The sequence below is a fragment of the Jaculus jaculus genome, chromosome 5 (genome assembly GCF_020740685.1).
Source record: "Jaculus jaculus isolate mJacJac1 chromosome 5, mJacJac1.mat.Y.cur, whole genome shotgun sequence".
NCBI lineage: Eukaryota > Metazoa > Chordata > Mammalia > Rodentia > Dipodidae > Jaculus > Jaculus jaculus.
The window spans coordinates 66,615,386-66,636,301 of NC_059106.1; the positions used below are offsets into that span (position 1 = coordinate 66,615,386).

The window sequence follows — 20,916 nt, forward strand, 5'->3', positions numbered from 1 at the left end:
TGGTCCATTGACGCCAGCTCGTCTCGCTCCCCAGCACCGGGCTGTAGCTCGGGGCTGCCCCACCCCCACGGTTTGGCGATCTGCGGGACCCCTTCCTCCCCCCCCCTCCACTCACCCAGCTGGGTGTTCCGCCCCCTCGGCCTATGAAACTCCACCTCCCCATCCTCTGCTGGTGGGGATTGGTGGACCTCCCGGGGCGATGCCTAGCGATTGGTCCCCATGGATGATGGTGACCGGCGAGACCCCGCCCCCCAGCCGGCGATAGGGTCTGGGGGCCAAGGCTCAGCGTTGCTGGGCTGGCGCGGCCGGAGCCGCGGGCGCACTGACAGCGCGGCGTGCGGACCATGGAGACCGGCGCCTGTCCACACCCGCTGCGCCTGGTCCTCTGCCTGATGCCGCTCTGCCTCGCGCTGCTGTTGAGTCCTGGACGGCCCGGGACCGCCGAGGAAGGTGAGGGGGGCTGTGCTCCGGAGCCTGGAATGCCAGATGATCGGGGACTGGGGAGCTGCAAGGAAGGAGTTATTGGAGAGACTACAGTCTGTGTTGGGGTTTGAAGCGAGAGGGCAGCAGGCGGGAAAGAACGAGAGAGCGAGGGAAAGCTAGCTCGGGCATGGGGAAAAGGGGTGCCGAGGAGCTTGGGGCTGGAGACCTGGGAGGCTGGGGGAGGAAAGAGCCCGGGGACCACGGGAGTCAGGGGCCTGGGGAGATGGACAGGCTGAGTGATTGGTGGTGGGAGGTGTGGGGGCGGGGAGATGGAGGAGGCAGAGGAGCCTGGAGATGCGGTGAGATCCGAGCAGTAGACGGGATGGAACCGAATAGCGGGGGGCGGGGTAGGGGGCTAGGGGATCGCGGTGTGGCCAGCAGGAGGAATTGCTGATGACAAGGGGGCGGGGGCGGTGGTTGGCTGGGTCCGGGCGCTGCCCAAAGTGCTGGTCGTGGAGCTGTCCGCAGTGCTGAATTGGGAGCGAGTCTACAAGGCGCGGGTCCGCGTTGCGGGGATTTAGGGCTGTCGGCGAAACCAGTGCCCACGACTTGTCTCTGATTGTGCATTTGGGGGAGCTGTACGCTAGGTTGAACCCCGCGGTGCCATACCCAGGAGCAGGATCCCAAGCAGCCGGAACCTGCACTGCCCGCAGTGTTGGTCCCAGCTTGGGATGGCAGATGCCTGCCAGTATGCAATTCCCAAGAGCCTGTGGATGAAGAAGCCGGCACGCTGTTGGCAGCCATGCCCACCATCGCGGGCGCCGCTGGAGCCAACCTCTCTCACCTTGGCAGTCCATCCCCTTCTTTAAGCTCCAGATGAGTAATCTTCCAAGATTTGGGCATGGCCTGGCTTCCTGTGTCTGAGCTGCTGGCTTTGCCGTCCAACCCGGTCTTTCTCTGTGCCCACCACTGAAAGGGTGTACACATCGATGGCATGACACCTCTTAGGGGAATAAAGCGACTCCAAGCTTCTCTGGGTGAGGGTGTGTGTCATGGATTATATGTAAAAGGGTCCCTGACATGCTTCCAAAGGCATAGGGATGACAGTTCCTAGAAAAAGGGCTGCCTGGGGCGATCGATGGAGGGTTTTGATTTCTCCTGTTGCTGGTAGAGACTCTCCAGTTCCCATGCACCAGACCCTGGGAGCCACATTCCAAAGGCCTCAGTTTCCTCCGTGCTTGGGAAGTGGACCTCAGAAGAGCCTCTGAGTCTGAATGGATGTGGCATGTATGCAAGAATTCCCCAGTCTGCTCATTCACACCCCCAAACTCACAGTTGAATATAACTTAGGGAACCTAGGAAGAGGGTGACGGAGTTCCCACCCCCAACTTGAAAGCTAGTCCCATAGTATTTGCTATAGACTCTATGGAAGGCTAATAGTATCACTTCTAATGCCCCAGTCCTGAGCATTTGTATTACTTTAAATGGCAGAAGGACTTTGCCAATGGGATTGCAGATTTTGAGGTGGAGAGATGAGCCTGCACCATTTGAATGTGTGCAGTATAGTCACAGTGCCTCACATGCGAGGGGTGGGATGACTCGGAGTCAGAGGAGAAGGCAGTGTGGCCACAGAAGCAGATGGAAGTGAGGCACTTTGGAGGTGGGGGAGGAGCCATGGTCAACGAATACAGGTGGCCACTAGAAGCTGAGGAAGGCACAAAAATGGATTCTCCCCTCAGAACCCAGAGAGGAAATGACCTGTTGACACCCTGACTTTAGGCTAGTGAAATCTTAAGCATTTGATCTCCAGTACTTTAAGAGGAAGAAAAAAAAAAACCCAAAACAGGAAAAAATAAATCTAACCAGGCCTGGTGTGCACACCTGTAATTCCAACACTTGGGAGACAGAGACAGGAAGACAGAATTTAAAGCCAGCCTGGGTTATATTGCAAAATCCAGAGGAGCTTTGGCTGCATAGTGAAAACCTTGTCTGGAAAAAAACCTCAACATTAGCAACTTGTTTATGGTAATTTGTGGCAGAAGCCTTAGGAAACTAATATGGGCACCATTCTTTTTTTTAAAAAAAGTTTCATTTTTATTTATTTATTTACTAGAAAGAGGGAAAGAATGGGAACAGCAGGGCCTATTAGACACTGCAAACAAACTCCAGACACATGTGTTACCATGTGCTGGCTTATGTGAGTTCTGGGGAATCAAACCTGGGTCCTTAGGCTTTGCAGGCAAGCGCCTTAACTGCCAAGCCACCACTCAAGCACTGGGTTCCTTTCTTAATCACTGTGGCTACCTCGCTCTGGATTTGAGCTACCCTGGGCTGTTAGACTCCTCTGGGGTGAGAAACTCTGCCTCATTCTCTATCCCCTCATTCAGTAATTTATGGTGAACTTAGCAATGGATCCCATCCTCTGTAAAATGACCTTTCAGCTGCCTGACATCTGTGTTCTCCCCTCTCCTTAGTCATCCTCCTGGATTCCAAAGCCTCTCAGGCTGAGCTGGGCTGGACTGCACTGCCAAGTGATGGGGTAGGTGTAAAACTGTCCCTCTCTGTCCCAAGCGTACTCTAGGAGTCCAAGACTCAGTCCCTTTAGCTCCCCATGTTCACCTTGGATAAAAATGGCTGGTGTGTTCTCCAAAAACCTTGCTGTCAAGGGAGACCGGCCTATTAGAAAATATCAAGTCCTTTTAACATATTTTTATTTATTAGACAAAGGAGAGAGAGAGACACACACACCGAATATGAATGAATGAATGAATGCCAGGGCTTTTGCCTGCAAACAGAATCCAGATGTGTGCACCTCTTACTTTACATGGGACCTGGGAATCAAACCCAGGTAAGGTGCAAGTAAGCACCTTCAGCCACTGAGCCATTTTCCCAGCTTCCAAGTCCATAGATAGACAGACAGACAGACACACACACACACACACACACACACACACACACAAGAGTTGGATATATCTAGGAACAGAAGTGTGGTAGCTGCTAGATGGAGTGAATGCTGTCTAGTTTCTTGCATACAGTAAATCCTCCAAGCAATGTAATCATAGAACAAGCAAGACTTAGGGTTTATTTTTTTATTTTTTATTTTTATTTTTTTGAGGTAGGGCCTCACCACTCTGGCCCAGGCTGACCTAGAATTAACTATGTAGTCTCAGGGTGGCCTTGAACTCACGGCAATCCTCCTACCTCTGCTTCTCAAGTGCTGGGATTAAAGGCGTGCGCCCCCACGCTTGGCTAAGACTTAGGGTTTTAAAGAACTGGGAACTTGAGATGGTGTTGGGCTGATGTGGAGTGTGCCAAGAAGACTGGGTTGAGAAGCAAGTGACTCTAGGTACCATTCCTAGCTCTGTCACTGATTCAGTGTGCACACCCAGTCAAGTCATTCTCCTTCTGCAGCCTCAGTTTCCCCATCCACACAAATAAGGATAGTGTTTATTTAGCACATATAAATTATTTTGTACATAAAAATGCAATGATAGGGCTGGAGAGATGGCTTAGCGGTTAAGCACTTGCCTGTGAAACCTAAGGACCCCAGTTCGAGGTTCGATTCCCCAGGACCCAAGTTAGCCAGATGCACAAGAGGGTGCATGCATCTGGAGTTCATTTGCAGTGGCTGGAGGCCCTGGCGCACCCATTCTCTCTATCTCACTCTCTCTGCCTTTTTCTCTCTCTGTCTGTCACTGTCAAATAAATAAATAAAAATAAACAATTTTTTTAAATGCAATGATATAGAGATCAGTATTTTCCTTGTTCAAGTTCAAGAACAATAGGAAAATTCTTGAAGCATTGCTTATTAAATATATATATAAAGTGAGTTGGAGATATAGGTCATTGGTAGAGCACATGCCCAGCAAGTTTAAGAGCCTAAATTCAATCCCTAGTACAAAAAAGAAAAAAAAAGGAAGGGAGGGAGGGAGAAAGGAAAGGACAAAAATAAAAGAGCTGGGCATGGTGGCACACGCCTTTAATCCCAGCACTCGGGAGGCAGAGGTAGGAGGATCTCCATGAGTTCAAGGCCACCTGAGACTACATAGTGAATTCCAGGTCAGCCTGGACTAGAGTGATACCTTGAAAAACCGAAAAGAAAAAGAAAGGGCTGGAGAAATGGCTCAGAGATTAAGGCTTTTGCCTGCAAAGCCAAAAGACCTCGGTTCTACTCTCCAGGACCCACATTAGCCAGATGCACAAGGAGGCGCACGTGTCTGGAGTTCGTTTGCAGTTTGGCTGGAGGCCCTGGCGTGCCCATTCTCTCTCTCTTTCCCTCTTTCTTTCTCTCTCAAATAAATATAAATAAATAAAATATATTAAAAGAAAAAGAATTGGACTTGTTTCCCAAATTCCTTCTTGCTCTGCATTTTGTCACTTTGGGAGGGGGGGGATGTATGTTACTGGGGAGCAAAGGCCAAAAGATGGAGGACTAGTGCTTAACCACCTGGGAGCACCATGGCCTTGATCTGTCCCCACCTCTGTCCTTCTGTGCCAGTGGGAGGAGATCAGCGGCGTGGACGAGCACGAGCGTCCCATCCGCACGTACCAAGTGTGCAACGTGCTGGAGCCCAACCAGGACAACTGGCTGCAGACGCGCTGGATCCACCGCGGCCGCGGGCAGCGCATCTTCGTGGAGCTGCAGTTCACGCTGCGCGACTGCGGCAGCATCCCGGGCGCCGCGGGCACCTGCAAGGAGACCTTCAACGTCTACTACCTGGAAGCCGAGGCCGACCTGGGCCGCGCGAGGCCCCGCCCGGGGGGAGGCCACCGACCCCGCAAGATCGACACGATCGCGGCGGACGAGAGCTTCACGCAGGGCGACCTGGGCGAGCGCAAGATGAAGCTGAACACCGAGGTGCGTGAGATCGGCCCGCTCAGCCGGCGGGGCTTCCACTTGGCCTTCCAGGACGTGGGCGCCTGCGTGGCGCTGGTGTCCGTGCGTGTCTACTACAAGCAGTGCAGGGCCACCGTGAGGGGCCTGGCTGCCTTCCCCGCCACCGCGGCCGAGAGCGCCTTCTCCACGCTCGTGGAAGTGGCGGGAACGTGCGTGGCCCACTCGGAAGGGGAGCCCGGCAGCCCTCCACGCATGCACTGCGGCGCCGACGGCGAGTGGCTAGTGCCCGTGGGCCGCTGCAGCTGCAGTGCGGGATTCCAGGAACGCGGTGACGGCTGCGAAGGTATCTGGAGGACCCGGAGGTGTGGGGCTGGGAACATGGCCGTGGCAGGTGGCTGCTGGGGGAAGAGTGGACCCTGGATGAATGAGGGGAAGTGGGGCAGGCAGTCGAGACCCTTGGAGAAGCCTGTGGGGGGCCCAGCCGTATCCAATGAGTGAAGTTACAAAGAGGTGAATTAGACCCCATATAAGGATGCTTTAGGAGCCAGGGGTGGTGGCACAGGCCTGTAATCCCAACCCTTAAGAGGCAGAATTCTGGGATTGTGGCCAATACTGTAACACACACACACACACACACACACACACACGCAAGCACACACTCACACACACCAGGGTCGTATATTTTAGCAGTATGGTAGGCTCCTCACACAGGCCTTCTCATTCATTTGCCAGCAACAATTTAAGACATTATCTCTATTTCACAAATAACCTCCAAGAAATTATCCAAGAGGAATACTTGCCTCACTTGCAAAGTTAGGAAGAGGGAGACCAGCATTCAGGTCTGCCCAGCTCTCAAGTTCTTTCTCCTACACTGTACTGCCCTTATGCTCAAGAAAACTCCACAGCAGCCCAAACCTTGGGCTTGGCATTATAGGGAGTGAGCCACTAACCCATCAAGTCAGAAGCTGGTAGGGAGCATTTCAGAGTACAAGAGAGATGGCAGGCTGCACCTGTCGCTCCTCAAACCCCACTCAGCTCTCTGAGCTAGAATCATTGTGCCCCCTGTGGGAGATGCACCTTGATCCATGATAGGGTGTTGGCTGGGTTCTCAGGCCTGCGGCTTTGGAGCTGGAAGGTAAGAGTGGGGTCATGAATGTGTGCATTTAGTGTAGAAATATCAAGGTTGCGTTTCCCAAACTAGGTCCTTTTCTGGGTGTCAGGGCAGCATAAACCAGATGTAGTCTCAGCTCTTGAAAAGCTCATATGTAGATGAAGAGAGGGGAATTTTTTTTTTTTTTTTGAGGTAAACCTAGCCTAGGCTGACCTGGAACTCACTCTGTAGTCCCAGGCTGGCCTTGAACTCACAGTGATCCTCCGAGACAAAGGTTTTTAAACCGTCTAAGAAAGCGGTATGCACTATAACAGAAGGACACAAGAGTGGTGGAAAGACATCCATTCAGCATAAACTGAGCATGTGCCAGCTGCATTTACACAGGACTAGCTTGTGTATATAGATGAATGTCACTACCTATTCCTTGGATATAGGGTTACCTTCTCATTGCTAGAACAAAACACCCAACCAGAAGCAACTTATGGAAAGGGTTTAGTTCAGCTTACAAGTTTCATCATGGTGGGGAAAGCATGGCAGGAGCAGGAAACTGGCTCACATTGTCACATCAACAGGGAGGAAGCAGGAACGTGAGCTAGCTAGCCCTGGCAAGGCAGGCTGAACTCTATAATCCCCAGGCCTGTCCACAGTGACACACCTCCTCCAACAGGGCTCTACCTCCAAAAGCTCCATTATCTGGGGATAAAGTAAAAAGCTTAGCAGGGCGTGGCAGAGCACGCCTTTAATCCCAGCACTAGGTAAGCAGATAGGAGGATCACCATGAGTTCGAGGTCTCCCTGAGACTACATAGTGAATTCCAGGTCAGCCTGGGCTAGAGCAAGACCCTACCTCAAAACAACAACAACAAAAATATATATGAAGCTTAATCTCAATCTCTTGAGGCTAGGGGGGATATTTACTACATTAATGGCATTAATACCACCCCACCAGGGAGCGTGTGATTTAGTAAGCAGCTGAGTGACAAGAATCTCAGTGACCTCTCAGAGGTCCAGCTCTGTGTTCTCCAGCACTCACTGTGGTACACAGTGATCTACTTCCATAGGTGTGTACTTTAGACTCCAGGTTAGCAGCTTCTCTTTTAAGACAATACTGATTTATTTGCATGTATAGGAGAGGGGTATGTTGGGGCCTCTTGCTGTGGCAGACAAATGCCAGATGCTTGTACCACATCTTACATCTGGCTTTACACGAGTGGCTTAGCATTTGAATTGGAGCCAATAGGCTTTGCAAGCAAGCACCTTTCACTGCTGAACCATGTCCCCAGGCCCACAGACTAGGAGTTTCATGACCTCAGGCATGAGACTGAGAAGCCCTAGGGTCCATCAAAGGAAGGGTGGGGTAGGTGCCTAGTGGAAATGCACTGGGAGACCAAGTGTTTAGTTCAAAGAGAGCTAAGGAAGCATGGAGGAGGGAAACCCAATTCTAAGGGCGGGAAGAGCTTTCTAGGAGAGGGAGGAGGCCTTTCTTCTAGGCAGCCAAAGAGCATCCTGCAGAAGCAAGACAGCAGGCAGGAATATACATGGTTGGTGACGAGTAAGTAAGCTGGCGTGGCTGTCACGGAGGGCATGTGAGGGTGTGAGGGGATGAACAAACCATGCAGGGACCATGAACAATGGGATAAAGATGTCATGCTTTATTAGGCTGAGGAGGGATCCAACACAGCCAGATTTATGTTGTCAAAGAAGAACTCGGACTACAGAGTGAGTTCCAAGTCAGCTTGGGCTAGGGCGAGACCCTACCTTGAAAAACAAAACAAAAAAAGAGAAAGAGAGAGAGAGAGAAACCTCAGGCTACAATAGTAAAGACAGGATTGGTGAGGGCAGAAGTAAAAGAAGGAAGGTGATGTGATCAGAAGTCCAGGAGAACTAGGAGATAGAGAGTGATGAGGGTGGATGTATTCAGGGACAGACATGATGACAGGGCCTGACATCCCAGAACTCAGGAAGAGGAAGCAGGAGAATCAGGACTCCAAGGCAAGCAGGCCCCAGCTACATAGTGAATTTAAGGTCAGCCTGCATGAGACTTTAAGACTATACATACAGACTATACATACATACATACAGATAGATAGATAGGGTGTATTACATAATATATTTACGTATTATATTACATGCGTGTATGTATCATGGCTGCCCAGAGAGATGGACATATTCAGGAGGAAGCAGCCTTCAGTGTGGCTCGCAGTCTACAGTCAAGGATTAGACAGTGTCCACTTGGTGTCCTTGGTGGGATCTGTTCCAGCTGAACAGTCAGCTGAGGGAAGAAAGATGCTGAGGAGCTGGAGTCAGGACTGTGGAAGCCCAGAATGGGTGGGGAGAGGGAGAGGCCATCTCTGCAGAAGGGATCACTGTATGTGTAGACTTGCCCTTTGAACAGAGAGAGGTTATTTATTGTTTTATTGATGAGAGACACTTGTTTGCATGCTAAAGGGAGAGAGCCAGTGGGATTCCAAATGTTTGTGGAGAGCAATGAGCTCCCAGAGGAAAGAGTATTAGTAATGTGGGTTAAATCTGCCGGCATGTATTGCTTTTTAAAAGCAGGACTTGCCAGGACATGGTGGTACATGCTTTTAATCCTAGCACTTGTGAGGCAGAGGTAGAAGGACTGCTGAGAGTTCGAGGCTACCCTGAGACTACATAGTGACTTCCAGGTCAGCCTGGGCTAGAGTGAGACCCTATCTTAAAAAACAAAACAAATTTAAAAAAGCAGGGCAGTTTTTCAGTCAGTTTAATGATTTATTTATTTAAATATTGTGTTTTTGTTCTTTATTAGAAAACAAACTATTAAAAGGCTGTTTTGTTTATTAAATTTTTATTTACTTACTTGCAAGGAGAGAGAGATTGAAGAGAGACAGACAGAGAGGATGGGTGCATCAGGACCTTCAGCTGCTGCAGTTGAGCTCCAGATGCATGTGCCACTTTGTTCCTCTGGTTTTATTTGAGTATGGGGTACTTGAACTCTGGTCTTTAGGCTTTGCATAGAAGTGCATTAAACTGCTGAGCCATCTCTCCAGCCCTTACAATTGTTTTTAAATGGCTGATTCTCAGAGTCCTTATGCCTACATGGACATAGACCCCTTTGACTGCTCCTGCCCCTGGTGATGTCACTGGGAAGAGGCAGCAGGGAGGAGCGGTGAGCACAGGCAGAGAGAAGATGTGGATGTTGCAGGGCTCCAGAAGAACCGTGGAGGGGCGGCCCTTAGCCAGGGAGCATCATCCCCTCCTGTAGGACGGGAGTGCAGAACAGGGGGCCTGGGTCAGATGGAAGCGTTAGTAACTTCTACAGCCAGACATTGAGCCAATTACCAATTAATGTCCTCTCTGTGCTCCTTGTGAGGTGGGGAGGAGGGCATCTGTACCAGGGACAGTCAGGCCTTTGTTTTGTTTTGTTTGGGTTTCTCGAGGCAGGGTCTCACAGTAGCTCAGACTGACCTTGAATTCACTATGTAGTCTCAGGGTGGCCTTGAACTCTCAGCGATCCTCCTACCTCTGCCACCACGCCGGGCTGTTTGTTTTGTTCACTGCCGTGCATCTTCAGTGCTTAGAATAGCACCTGGCTCCTAGCAGTTGATAAAGTTATGGATGGGGTTAGGCTAGAGGAGGTTCGGATGCACATTCTAAGAGAACACACACACACACACACACACACACACACACACACACACACACTCCCCTTGTCTCCTCTCTTCGTAGTACTGAGCCCCTTCCTCTTGGGATGAAACCAAACAAAAGCCACTTGTGATGATATTACCTTTGCACAGGGCAGTTGGGGGGGGGCAGGGCTGGAGAGAAAACCTTCCAAGCGAGGTATTTTTACTGTAGAAAATCTTTGTATGAGTGTGCGATTGTGTTTACATGCCACAGCACATGTGTAATGGTCAGAAAACACCCTGAGTGTCGGTCCTCACTTGTCTCTGATGTTTAGCTGGCCCATGAGCTTGTGTGGGGGGGTTCTCCTGTCTCGCTTTAGGAGTGCTAGGGTTACAGAAGTGTGCTTCTGAGTTCAGCTTTATGGGATCTAAGCTCAGTACACTTTTCCCACTGACCCATCTCCCCAGCCTCTCACCCCAGGAGCTGCTGTCTGAACTGGGCTTTGAAGAGGTAAAGAACTCCCTTGCCAGGAGAAAGGGAGTGTATGATGGGATGGGACAAAAGCCAGAGGAGTGAAGAGTGTGGCCTGCAGGGGTGAGAGGAGTAGAGGCTGATGCAGGATTTGGGGGAAGGAATGCAAGGGCGCAGATTTGCAGTTGACGCCTCAGGCCTGCTCTCCCTCTGCCTCTCTTCACCACACAGGCAGCCAGCAATGCTTATGCTTCCCATCTGACTGCTGGCTTCTTGAGCCCAGGGAGGCATAGAATGGCTCGGCTAACATGGCACCAAGTCACAGTGGGTCAGACCACAGTGGTAGGCGGCCCTGTGCTTTGTTTAAAGGACAGGGGCTGCCAAGGCCGTCTGCAGAGCTGTGCTGACTGGGACTCTCGGCAAGACAGACCGTCCCCAGTCTAAGCCTTCCAGACAATGGAACAACTTGGCTCCAACCCCTGACAGTTCTTCCTGGGAGTTAGTCTGTCTGCTTCTCCTCCTTCATCCTCCTCTTCCTTCTCTTCTCCTTCTTCCTCCTTCCTTTACTTCCTCCTTTCACCTCCTCCTTTTCTCCTTCTTCCTCCTTCCTTTTTCCTCCTCCTCCTCTTTATTCTTTTTAAAGTATTTATTTACTTATTTGCAAGCAGAGAGATAGAAGAGAGACAGACAGAGGAATGGGTGCACCAGGGCCTCCAGCTGCTGCAGACTCCAGATGCATGTGCCGCTTTGTACATCTGGCTTTATGTGGGCACTGGGGAATCAAACTCAGGTCCTCAGGCTCTGAAGGCAAACACCTTAGCAGCTGAGCCATCTCTGCAGCCCTCGTCTGTCTTCTTGGTGCTTGAGAGTAGCAAGTCTTCCATCCCCAGCTAGAGGTGAGGGGAGGGCCGGGGAGCAAAGTGAGGGACCACTGAGGCCAGAACCCCCTCAGACAGCAGGGGGCAGGCGCCACTGTTCACATTCATGCTCTGCCCCACTGGTGAGAGCTCTGTGTGCCCGTACGTGCATGTGTGTATATGCATGGGAACGTGTGTGCATGTGCATGTAGAGGTCAGAGGACAACCTCTGGTGTCATTCCTCAGGTGGATCATCCCACCTCTCGTTGGCCTGGTGTTCTAGCTGGCCAGTGAACTGCAGGAATCCTTCTAAGCCATTCCTCCAGCCCGTGAATTGGGAATTTATGATGCATCAACCCGTGCTGAAGGGGTGGTGGGAGGGTGAGTTTTGACGTGCGTGCGTGCGTGTGTGCGTGTGTGTGTGTGTGTGTGTGTGTGTCTGTCTCCCAGCCCTTGCAGTACTGCCCTGCTATTTTGCTCACATCAAGACTGCACATTTGTCCCTAGAGCTGTGTGACGAGGGTTCTGAAAGAGGCCAGTTTGGGTTGGAATCCTCAGTTTTCTCAATTTAGGATGAGGGTGCAGTCATTCCTCAAGGCTGGTGAGAGATCAAGTGGATTAACAGGAGCGAGCTATGCCATTGTTCCTGGCACACACACACACACACACACACACTACTAACACGCACACTTGCTCACAGCCTGTGAAACTGGGCTCTTCACGAGCTGCCACCACCACCTCCCCACTGCGTACTGGACGTCCACTTTCCCTATCACAATTCAGGGAGTTAAACGCCACCCTAACGCGGGGGGGTGGGGGGGGGCAGGCAGGAATGGGGGGAGAGAGAAGCCAGGGAGGAAAGGTGCCTCCGTCTCACCGTCCCTTCCCTGCAGCCTGTCCCCCAGGGTTTTACAAGGTGTCCCCTCGGCGGCCCCAGTGTTCGCCATGTCCTGAGCACAGCCGGGCGCTGGAAAACGCCTCCACGTTTTGCGTGTGCCAGGAGAGCTACGCGCGCTCGCCCACCGACCCGCCCTCGGCTTCCTGCACCCGTGAGTGTCCCTCTTGGCTGCACCTCTGGAGACAGGGGTGCTGGGGGGGGTGGTTGTCAATCAAGGCTCCATCCATCCACGAGGGGGGAGGGGAGAGGTCGAGGCAGGAGGGTGGGCGAGCCTGGGCTGGGTCGCGGAGAGTCCTGATGGAGGGATGGAGTCAGGATGCTCGGTGGGGTGGGCTCCTGGGGTGCCCTCCACGTGCCGGGCGAGGACTTCGCCATCCTGGTCCCCGCACCAATCCCCCTTCACCTCCGGCCCATCAGTAACTTTCCTCCACTCCCTACTCCCCGCGTCCCCCCACCCAACCCTGACCGGGGCCCCCGGGTACCCTCCCCCCAACTCCCACTGCGGCCCGCCCGCCCGGCTGAGCGCCGCGTCCCGTCCCGTCCCGTCCCGTCCCGTGCCACCCAGGGCCGCCGTCGGCGCCGCGGGACCTGCAGTACAGCCTGAGCCGCTCTCCGCTGGCGCTGCGGCTGCGCTGGCTGCCGCCCGCCGACTCGGGCGGCCGCTCGGACGTCACCTACTCGCTGCTGTGCCTGCGCTGCGGCCGCGAGGGCCCGGCGGGCACCTGCGAGCCTTGCGGGCCGCGCGTGGCCTTCGTGCCGCGCCAGGCGGGGCTGCGGGAGCGCGCCGCCACGCTGCTGCACCTGCGGCCCGGCGCGCGCTACACCGTGCGCGTGGCCGCGCTCAACGGCGTCTCGGGCCCGGCGGCCGCCGCGGGAGCCACCTACGCGCAGGTCACCGTCTCCACGGGGCCCGGGGGTAAGAGCCCGCGTGCGTGCGCGCCCCGGACGCAACCCAGGCCCGCGGCCGGCCCGTCGCGAGCGGTGTCCCCAGATGAACCCCCAGAGTCGGGCGGGCGTGGGGGCGCACGCCTTCGATCCCCAGCACTCAGGCAGGCGGCCTGAGACTACATAGTGAACTGATTCCAGGTCGGCCTGAGCTAGAGTGAGACCCTAACTCGAAAGAATAAAAAGAAGGAAGAGAGAAAGGAGGAAAGAGAGACAGAAAGAAAAGAAAGGAAAAAAAAAAAAGAGAGAAAGGAGAGAAAGAAAAAGAAGGAAGGAAAGAGAGAGAGAAAAAAACAAAGAAAGGCCACAGTCCCTGCAAGCATAGGGGTACACCTGACAACAGACCCTAGCCAGCCATCCCCAAGGCCCCTGGGGAGGTCTCCTTCCGGGTGGTCCTGAGAGCCCGCCTTCTGCAGACACCCTGCATGCTCTCTTTCGGAGCACGGAGCAGGAAGCCTATGGGATAAAGAGATGGAAAGTCTTTTCGCCTCCCCTCTTTTTTACAATAGAAAACAGAATCCTAATTTCTTTTCTTCTGCCTGTTGGAGTCCCCCTTCCTCCTTGGCCTCTGCAAACCAAAGGGCTTGGCTGACTCGCTCACCTTCTTTCCAGGCCCTGGGATCAGATTCAGGGTCTGAAGAACGATACCTCGGCCTCCTCATCCTTGACGTTTACTTTTGATTTATCGCTTCACTGGGGCAAACTTTGAGGCGTCCTTTGCCAGAAAGACGTGTGAGTGTTAGGGCTGGCCAGTCCTCTTCCCTTCTGAGGAGACTGACTGCAGCGTGACCTCCTCCCTTGTTTCCCGTGACCCTGCTTCTGGGTCATCGACAGTTGGGTTGCCAGAAGAGAAAGCTGAGATTATTTTCATTCTTTTGTGAGTACCTTGGTGTTTATATGTGTACACTCAGGGATGTTTGAATAATTCCCTAACAGAAATTAAACTTTAACCTATCTAGATTTCTTTCGGCTTGGCTGGCACACAGTGAACCTTTTGATGTGTAGGTTTTCTTCTTCTTCTTCTTCCTGGGAAACTTTTCTCCTATATTTCTTTCTTTCTTTCTCTCTCTCTCTCACTCTTTTTGTTTAATTTAATTAATGTATTTATTTGAGAACGACAGACAGAGAGAGAAAGAGGCAGAGAGACAGAGAGAGATAGAAAGAAAGAATGGGCGCACCAGGGCCTCCGGCCACTGCAAACGAACTCCAGATACTTGCGCCCCCTTGTGCATCTGGCTTACGTGGGTACGTGGGTACGTGGGTACTGGGGAATTAAGCCTCGAACCGGGGTCCTTAGGCTTCACTGGCAAGCGCTTAACCACTAAGCCCTCTCTCTAGCTCTATATTTCTTTATTTGACCAGAACTTCGGTAGCTCTAGTATATCTCTTAAGACTATCTCTAAGCCTTAGGTTGTACATCCATTTTCTCATCCTCAAATCTTGTCACTTCCTTTATCACTTCTAGCTCTTAATCCCTTTGAGAGAGACTCCCCAATCTTCCTGGTTTTCAGGAAAACAGTTCTGTCTTTATTGTCTCTATTGTGATTTAACCCTTGCTATGGCATTTATACTTTTTAAAAATTTGAGGGCTTGGAAAGTAGCTCAGCGGTATAGCTCTTGCCTAACATGCATAAAGTGCCGGTTTCCATCATCAGTACTGCAAAAGAAGAAAATAATAGATAGACAAGCTGGGCGTGGTGGCACACGTCTTTAATCCCAGCACTCGGGAGGCAGAGGTGGAAGGATCGCCGTGAGTTCGAAGCCACCCTGAGACTACATAGTGAATTCCAGGTCAGCCTGAGCTATAGCAAAACTCATCTTCAAAAACAAACAAACAAACAAAACAAAAAAGATTGATAGATAGAGGGTTGGAGGCATGTTCAAAAGTTAAAGGCCTGTGCTTGCAGAAACAGTCCAGGTTCAATTCTCCAGTACCCACATCAAAGCCAGATGCACAAAGTGGCACTTGAATTTGGAATTCATTTACAGCAGCAGAAGGTCTTGATGTACCCATACGCACTCTCTCAAATAAATAAATAAAAATATTAAAAAGAAAGAAGAACTATATAAAATCAATAAGCCTGTAATCCTAGCACTTGGGAGTTGGGGTCAGGTTATTTCCTGGTACTGGGGAAGCTAAGGTAGAAGGATCATTTGAACCCAGGAGTTCAAAGCCAGCCTGGGCAACATAGCAAGGCAACATCTTAAAAAAAAAAAAAAGACTAATTGAGATGGAGGGATGAATATGATGGAGAATGGAGTTTCAAAGGGGAAAGTAGGGGGAGGGTATTACCATGGGATATATTTTATAATCATGGAAGTTGTTAATAAAAAATTTTGAAAAGAAAAACAAACACCTAGAACAAGCATGGTAGCACATGCCTTTAGTATCAGCATTTGGGAGGCAGAGGTAGGAGAATAGCTGTGAGTTTGAGGCCAGTCTGGGACTACAGAATGAATTCCAGGTCAGCCTCAAAAAAAAAAAAAAAAAAAAGCCAGAGCTAGCATGGTGGCCTATGCCTGCCATCCCAATACTCAGAAGGCAAAGGCAGGAGTATTAGGAGTTCAAGGTCACCCTCAGCTACATATTAAGTTCAAGGCCAGTTTGGGCTATATGATACCCTATCTCAAAACAATAACAACAAGCTAAAAAAAAAATTGACAACAAAAATGTGCTGTGCAATATGATTTTTTTTTCTTTCCTTTCTGGTTTTTCAAGGTATGTTCTCACTCTAGCTCAGGCTCACCTGGGATTCACTATCTATAGTCTCAGGGTGGCCTCAAATTCATAGTGATCCTCCTACCTCTGCCACCTGAGTGCTGGGATTAAAGGTGTGCACCACCATGCCAGACATGATTTTCTACATTAATTAATTGAAATAAAATCCGGTTGGTATCTGGTGTCCTCCTCAGTGATGTTCCACCTTATTTTGTTTTATTATTAATTTGTTGATTTGTGAGAGAGGGATAGAGAGAGAGAAAAAGAGGTACATAGAGAGAAAATAGGCACTCCAGGGCCTCTAGCCAGTGCAAACGAACTCCAGATGCATGTGACACCTTGTGCATCTGGCTTATGTGGGTTCAAGGGAATTGAACCTGGGTCCTTAGGCTTCGCAGACAAGCGCCTTAACTGCTAAGCCATCTCTCCAGCTCCTTCCACCTCATTAATATGTGTGTGTGTGTGTATACACACACACACACACACACACACACACACACACATATATGTATATATGTTTTCAAGCAGAGACAGATACAGAGGAGATACACAGAGAGAATGGGTAAGCCAGGGCCTCCAGCCACTGCAAACAAACTCCAGATGAATGTGCCACCTTGAGCATCTGGCTTTACATGGGTACTGGGGAATTGACTCTGGATCATTAGGTTTGCAGGCAAATGCCTTAACTGCTGAGCCATCTCCCCAGCACCCCACCTTATTTTAAAAATATTTTATTTATTTATTTTAGAGAAAGAAAAAGAGGGAGAAAATGGTCATGCCAGGGCATCCAGATGCATGTGCCATGTGGCTTATGTGGGTCCTGGGGAATTGAACCTGGGTCCTTTGGCTTTGCAGGCAAGTGCCTGAACCATTAAGTCACCTCTCAAGTCCCTACATTTATATATTTATTTGAGACAAGACCTCCCACTGAACCCAGAGCTCAGCATCTTGGCTAGATGAGTTAGCCAGCAAGCTACGGGAATTTTATCGTCTCCTCTCCCCAGTGCTAGGGTTATGGGCGTGCGCTGCCATACCCTGCTTTTATGAGTGCTGGGATCCAGACTTAGGTTCTCATGCTTGTGCAGCAAGCACTTTACCCACTAAGTCATCTCCCCAGGCCCTCTCTTTTGGTTTTGTTCTAAGACAGGGTTTCGCTGTATAATCTAGGCTGGCCTCAAACTCAAGATCCTTTTGTCTTGGTCTCCCAAGTCCTGGGATTATAGGCCTGTGCCACTTCTGGCTTAGTCATCTTTCAAATGATAAAATGCAGTTAGAGACAGTAGTCTTTGAGCCCCAGTCTGTCTGCCACTAAAGCCCTGTGCTTTTAACCCCAAGGCCACATAATGCCTGTGCATTTTCCTGAACGTCTCCTCAAACCCAAGGATGGTATTAATTTTCTAAAATGCTTCTTAAGTATCTTTCAAGCATTTCTGACCTGTGGGTATGATGACATCCACCCAGAGGATGACTAATGGAGCTTTCAAAGAAAACGCTGCACATTCCGGATTGTGCCTGGCTGCATATGACTATATTATTCATAATACTTTGCTGAATACATTTGCTTACATTTTAAGATAGTCCATCTACATTTATAATCTATAGTTTTTCTGATTTATTATTAGAAACATATACATATATTTGTATATATAATATAAATATGTTTGAATATATATGCTAGAGAAATAAAAGATAGATGAATTAAATAAAAGATAAATATATGAATAATATAAATATGTATATATGCTTGGGAAATAACTAAAAGATAGATAGATAGATAGACAGACAGACAGATAGACAGATAGACGAAGAGATGGATGTTGTGCTGGGATCAAGCCCAAGGACTCCTGCTTGCAGGCAGGCAGTTCTACCACTGCTTTGCTGTCTGTGGCATGAGACTTTTTCCCTCAGGGAAAACACATTCAGAATCTCTTCTTTTACTTGACATCTTTTACTGGGCAGAATTGATTAGAAACCTAAGCCTAAACCAGTTCTTGGTAAAGGGAATGAATGCACACAAATGTCTAAGAGCAACCGGAATGAGCTGTGTGTCTTTGGGGAAACAGTAGCACCTACATCAAAAGATGAGCAAGCCGGGCGTGGTGGCGCACACCTTTAATCCCAGCACTCGGGAGGCAGAGGTAGGAGGATTGCCATGAGTTTGAGGCCACCCTGACACTCCATAGTGAATTCCAGGTCAGCCTGGGCTAGAGTGAGACCCTACCTCAAAAAACAAACAAACAAAAAAGATGAGCAGGCAAAATCCAGGCGTGGTGACACACATCTTTAATACCAGCATTTGGGAGGTTGAGGCAGGAGGATCACCATGAGTTCAAGGCCAGCCTGGGTGACAAAGTGAGTTCTAGGTCAGCCTGGGCTGGAGTGAGACCCTGTTTCAAAATAAAAACAAATAAACAAAGGAGCTAGAAAGATGGCTCAGTGATTTAGGCCTAAAGATTAAGGTTTGATTTCCCAGGACCCGCGTAGAGCCAGGTGCACAAAGTGGCATGTGCATCCAGAGTTCGTTTGCAGTGGCTGGAGCCCTGGCAAGCCTATTCTCTCTCTCTATCTCTCTGTGTGACTCTCTTCTTTCTGCTTAAAAATAAACAAATAAGATGTATCTTTTATCTGGGTGTGGTGGCGCTTGCCTTTAATCCCAGCACTCAGAGGTAGGAGGCTCGCCACGAGTTTGAGGCCACCCTGAGATTACATAGTGAATTCCAGGTCAGCCTGGGCTGGAGTGAGACTCTACCTCAAAAAAATCACACACACAATATTTTAAAACAAACAAACAAACAAACGCCCACGAAGACAGGGCTGCTGCTGGCAGGCTTTCCTAGCGGCAGCTGCGCTCCCCACCCCACTTGGGCACTGTCTGGATTTCATCACAGGCTACAGCAGGGCTGTGGTTTCAGTATCAGTCCCAGGATACACCCGGCTTTCCTCTCGTGTCTCAGAGATGCTGGGCGAGTTGGACCCTCCTTTTACTGTACTCCGGCATTTGATACTCTTGACTAACACAGTTCAAGCATGACCTTCTTAGCCTGTCCTTGTCTCTGCTTCATGTGGTCTGCAAGGGGCTGGTGCCTCCTAGGAAGCCCGGTCACTCTGCCTACTTTGTGACTGGTCTTTTGGGGAGCTGCCATCTCTAAGTGGTTTCAGTCTGAGAGGCGCTGCTGCGGCCAGGGGACAATAGTTTGTTTCAAAAGCAGTTGCTCAGAGTGACGGCTGTGTATTGTCCAATTCACAAAGACCTTGCTTCCTTCAAAGTGTTGAATGTGGGGAGGGCTGAAGGATTTTCAAGATATTTTTAGTATGGGATCCAGCACTACTCCATGGGTATCCCAGCCTGGGGTTTGCTGCAGTCACCCCGTTCCACGCAGCTTCCTCAGAGGTAAAAATACACCCCTCTCTGCCCATTCCCCAGCCTGCTGTTCACTGGGTTTCCCCCTCTTCCTGTACCCTTATGTCTCTGTTAGAATTTGGGGGGTGGAGACGAGCTAGAGACAGATGGGAATTGTATAAGACCAGAAAGCCACATTCAAGTGCACATGTGCCCCACCTCCACTTCTTTTTTTTTCTTTTGCAAGTACATGCATGGTGTGCATGTGTATGTGCATGCACATATGTGCACATGAGTGTGGTTATATGTGTGTGGGTGCTCATGCATGCATGTGGAGGCCAGAGGCCAGCATCAAATGTCCTCCTCAGCTGCTCCTCACGTTAGTTAGTTAGTCAGTTTGTTTTTTAGGTAGGGTCTCACTCTAGCCCAGGCTGACCTGGAATTCACTATGTAGTCTCAGGCTGGCCTCAAACTCATAGCGATTCTCCTACCTCTCAAGTGCTGGGATTAAAGGTGTGCGCTACCATGCCAGGCTCTGCACCTAATTTTTTGGGGACAGGGTCCTGCACTGAACGTAGAGCTCGCCCATTCACCTAGACTAGCTAGCCAGGAAGCCCTAGGGATCTGCCTGTCTGTGCCTCCAGTGCGGTCGTACAGGGCACACTGCCATGCCTGGCTGTTGCATGGATTCTGGTGATCTGAATGCAGACAGGACCTTCTTATGCAGCGAGCCCTTTTGCTGAGCTATCTCCCCAACCCCCACATCTCCTCCCCCTTGCTATGTGATGCCTCTCCCGACCCATAAATGTCCAGGAACCTGACAAATGTGAAAGCCAGAGGACACTTTGAACCATCTTGTCCTGCCTCCTCCCAGCACAGGATACTGCCTGACATTGGCTCCTCTAACTGGTGGACTTGAATTGAGCCCTTGCCCTGGGCTGGGTCTCGTGCTCAGCCCTTTGTATAAGAGCACTTCACATAATTCTTGCAGCCAGCCAGCCTGGTTGTCACTGTTTCTAGCACACAAGTGAACAAATAAAGACTCAGAGAGCTAATAGCTGTCAGAATCAGTAGGGAGCTCTTTTTTTTTTTTTTTTTAGCTTCTGGAGATCAAACCCAGGGCATCATACATGCTCTACCACTCAGCAGCAGCTCCAGGCTGAGAACTTTCTTCAGTGTTCTCATTCCTGCACTCTATGACCTTATTTACCCCCACTTTTCCTCCTGCCTTTCTGGCTCTTTTGTTTTGTTTTAGACAGCGTCTTACTAAGGCTGGCCCCAAACTCCAGTACCTTCTCCCCCAAGCTCACAGGTGCTGGGATGCCAGCCCTGGCTCCTCCTTCTCAAGTGTTTCCTCCCTTGCCTGCCCCTGGGATGTCTGTTTCCTAATAGTTTCTCTGCTCTTTCTATGTATTTTCATGGACGGTTTCATCCAGTCACCTTCCATGGCTCCCATTTGGGAGTCACTTCCTGGAAGTTGCTTTTGGAAATGTCCAGGCTCAGTATACACAAGTGACACTTCCTCTCAGGGAGCCCAGGCATCAGGAGGAAGGTGTATGTGTGTGTGTGTTCACATGACATCATTGAGACTGGTGTTCTTAACACTTTTGCATATTGGAATCCCTGGCAACTTTGAAAAAAAGAAAACAACAGCCGGGCATGATGGCGCACGCCTTTAATCCCAGCACTTGGGAGGCAGAGGTATGT

General features: G+C 50.4%; 1 protein-coding gene across 1 annotated transcript in view; it reads left to right on the forward strand.

The window, feature by feature from the left end:
• Positions 1-344: 344 nt before the first annotated feature.
• Positions 345-20,916, forward strand: part of Epha10 (EPH receptor A10) — a 47,423-nt gene continuing 26,851 nt past the window's right edge. Inside the window, exons 1-5 of the mRNA XM_045150292.1 lie at positions 345-450; positions 2,898-2,962; positions 4,922-5,603; positions 12,201-12,356; positions 12,771-13,121. Coding sequence (XP_045006227.1) covers positions 345-450; positions 2,898-2,962; positions 4,922-5,603; positions 12,201-12,356; positions 12,771-13,121 — 1,360 coding nt within the window. The remainder of the gene's footprint in view (positions 451-2,897; positions 2,963-4,921; positions 5,604-12,200; positions 12,357-12,770; positions 13,122-20,916) is intronic.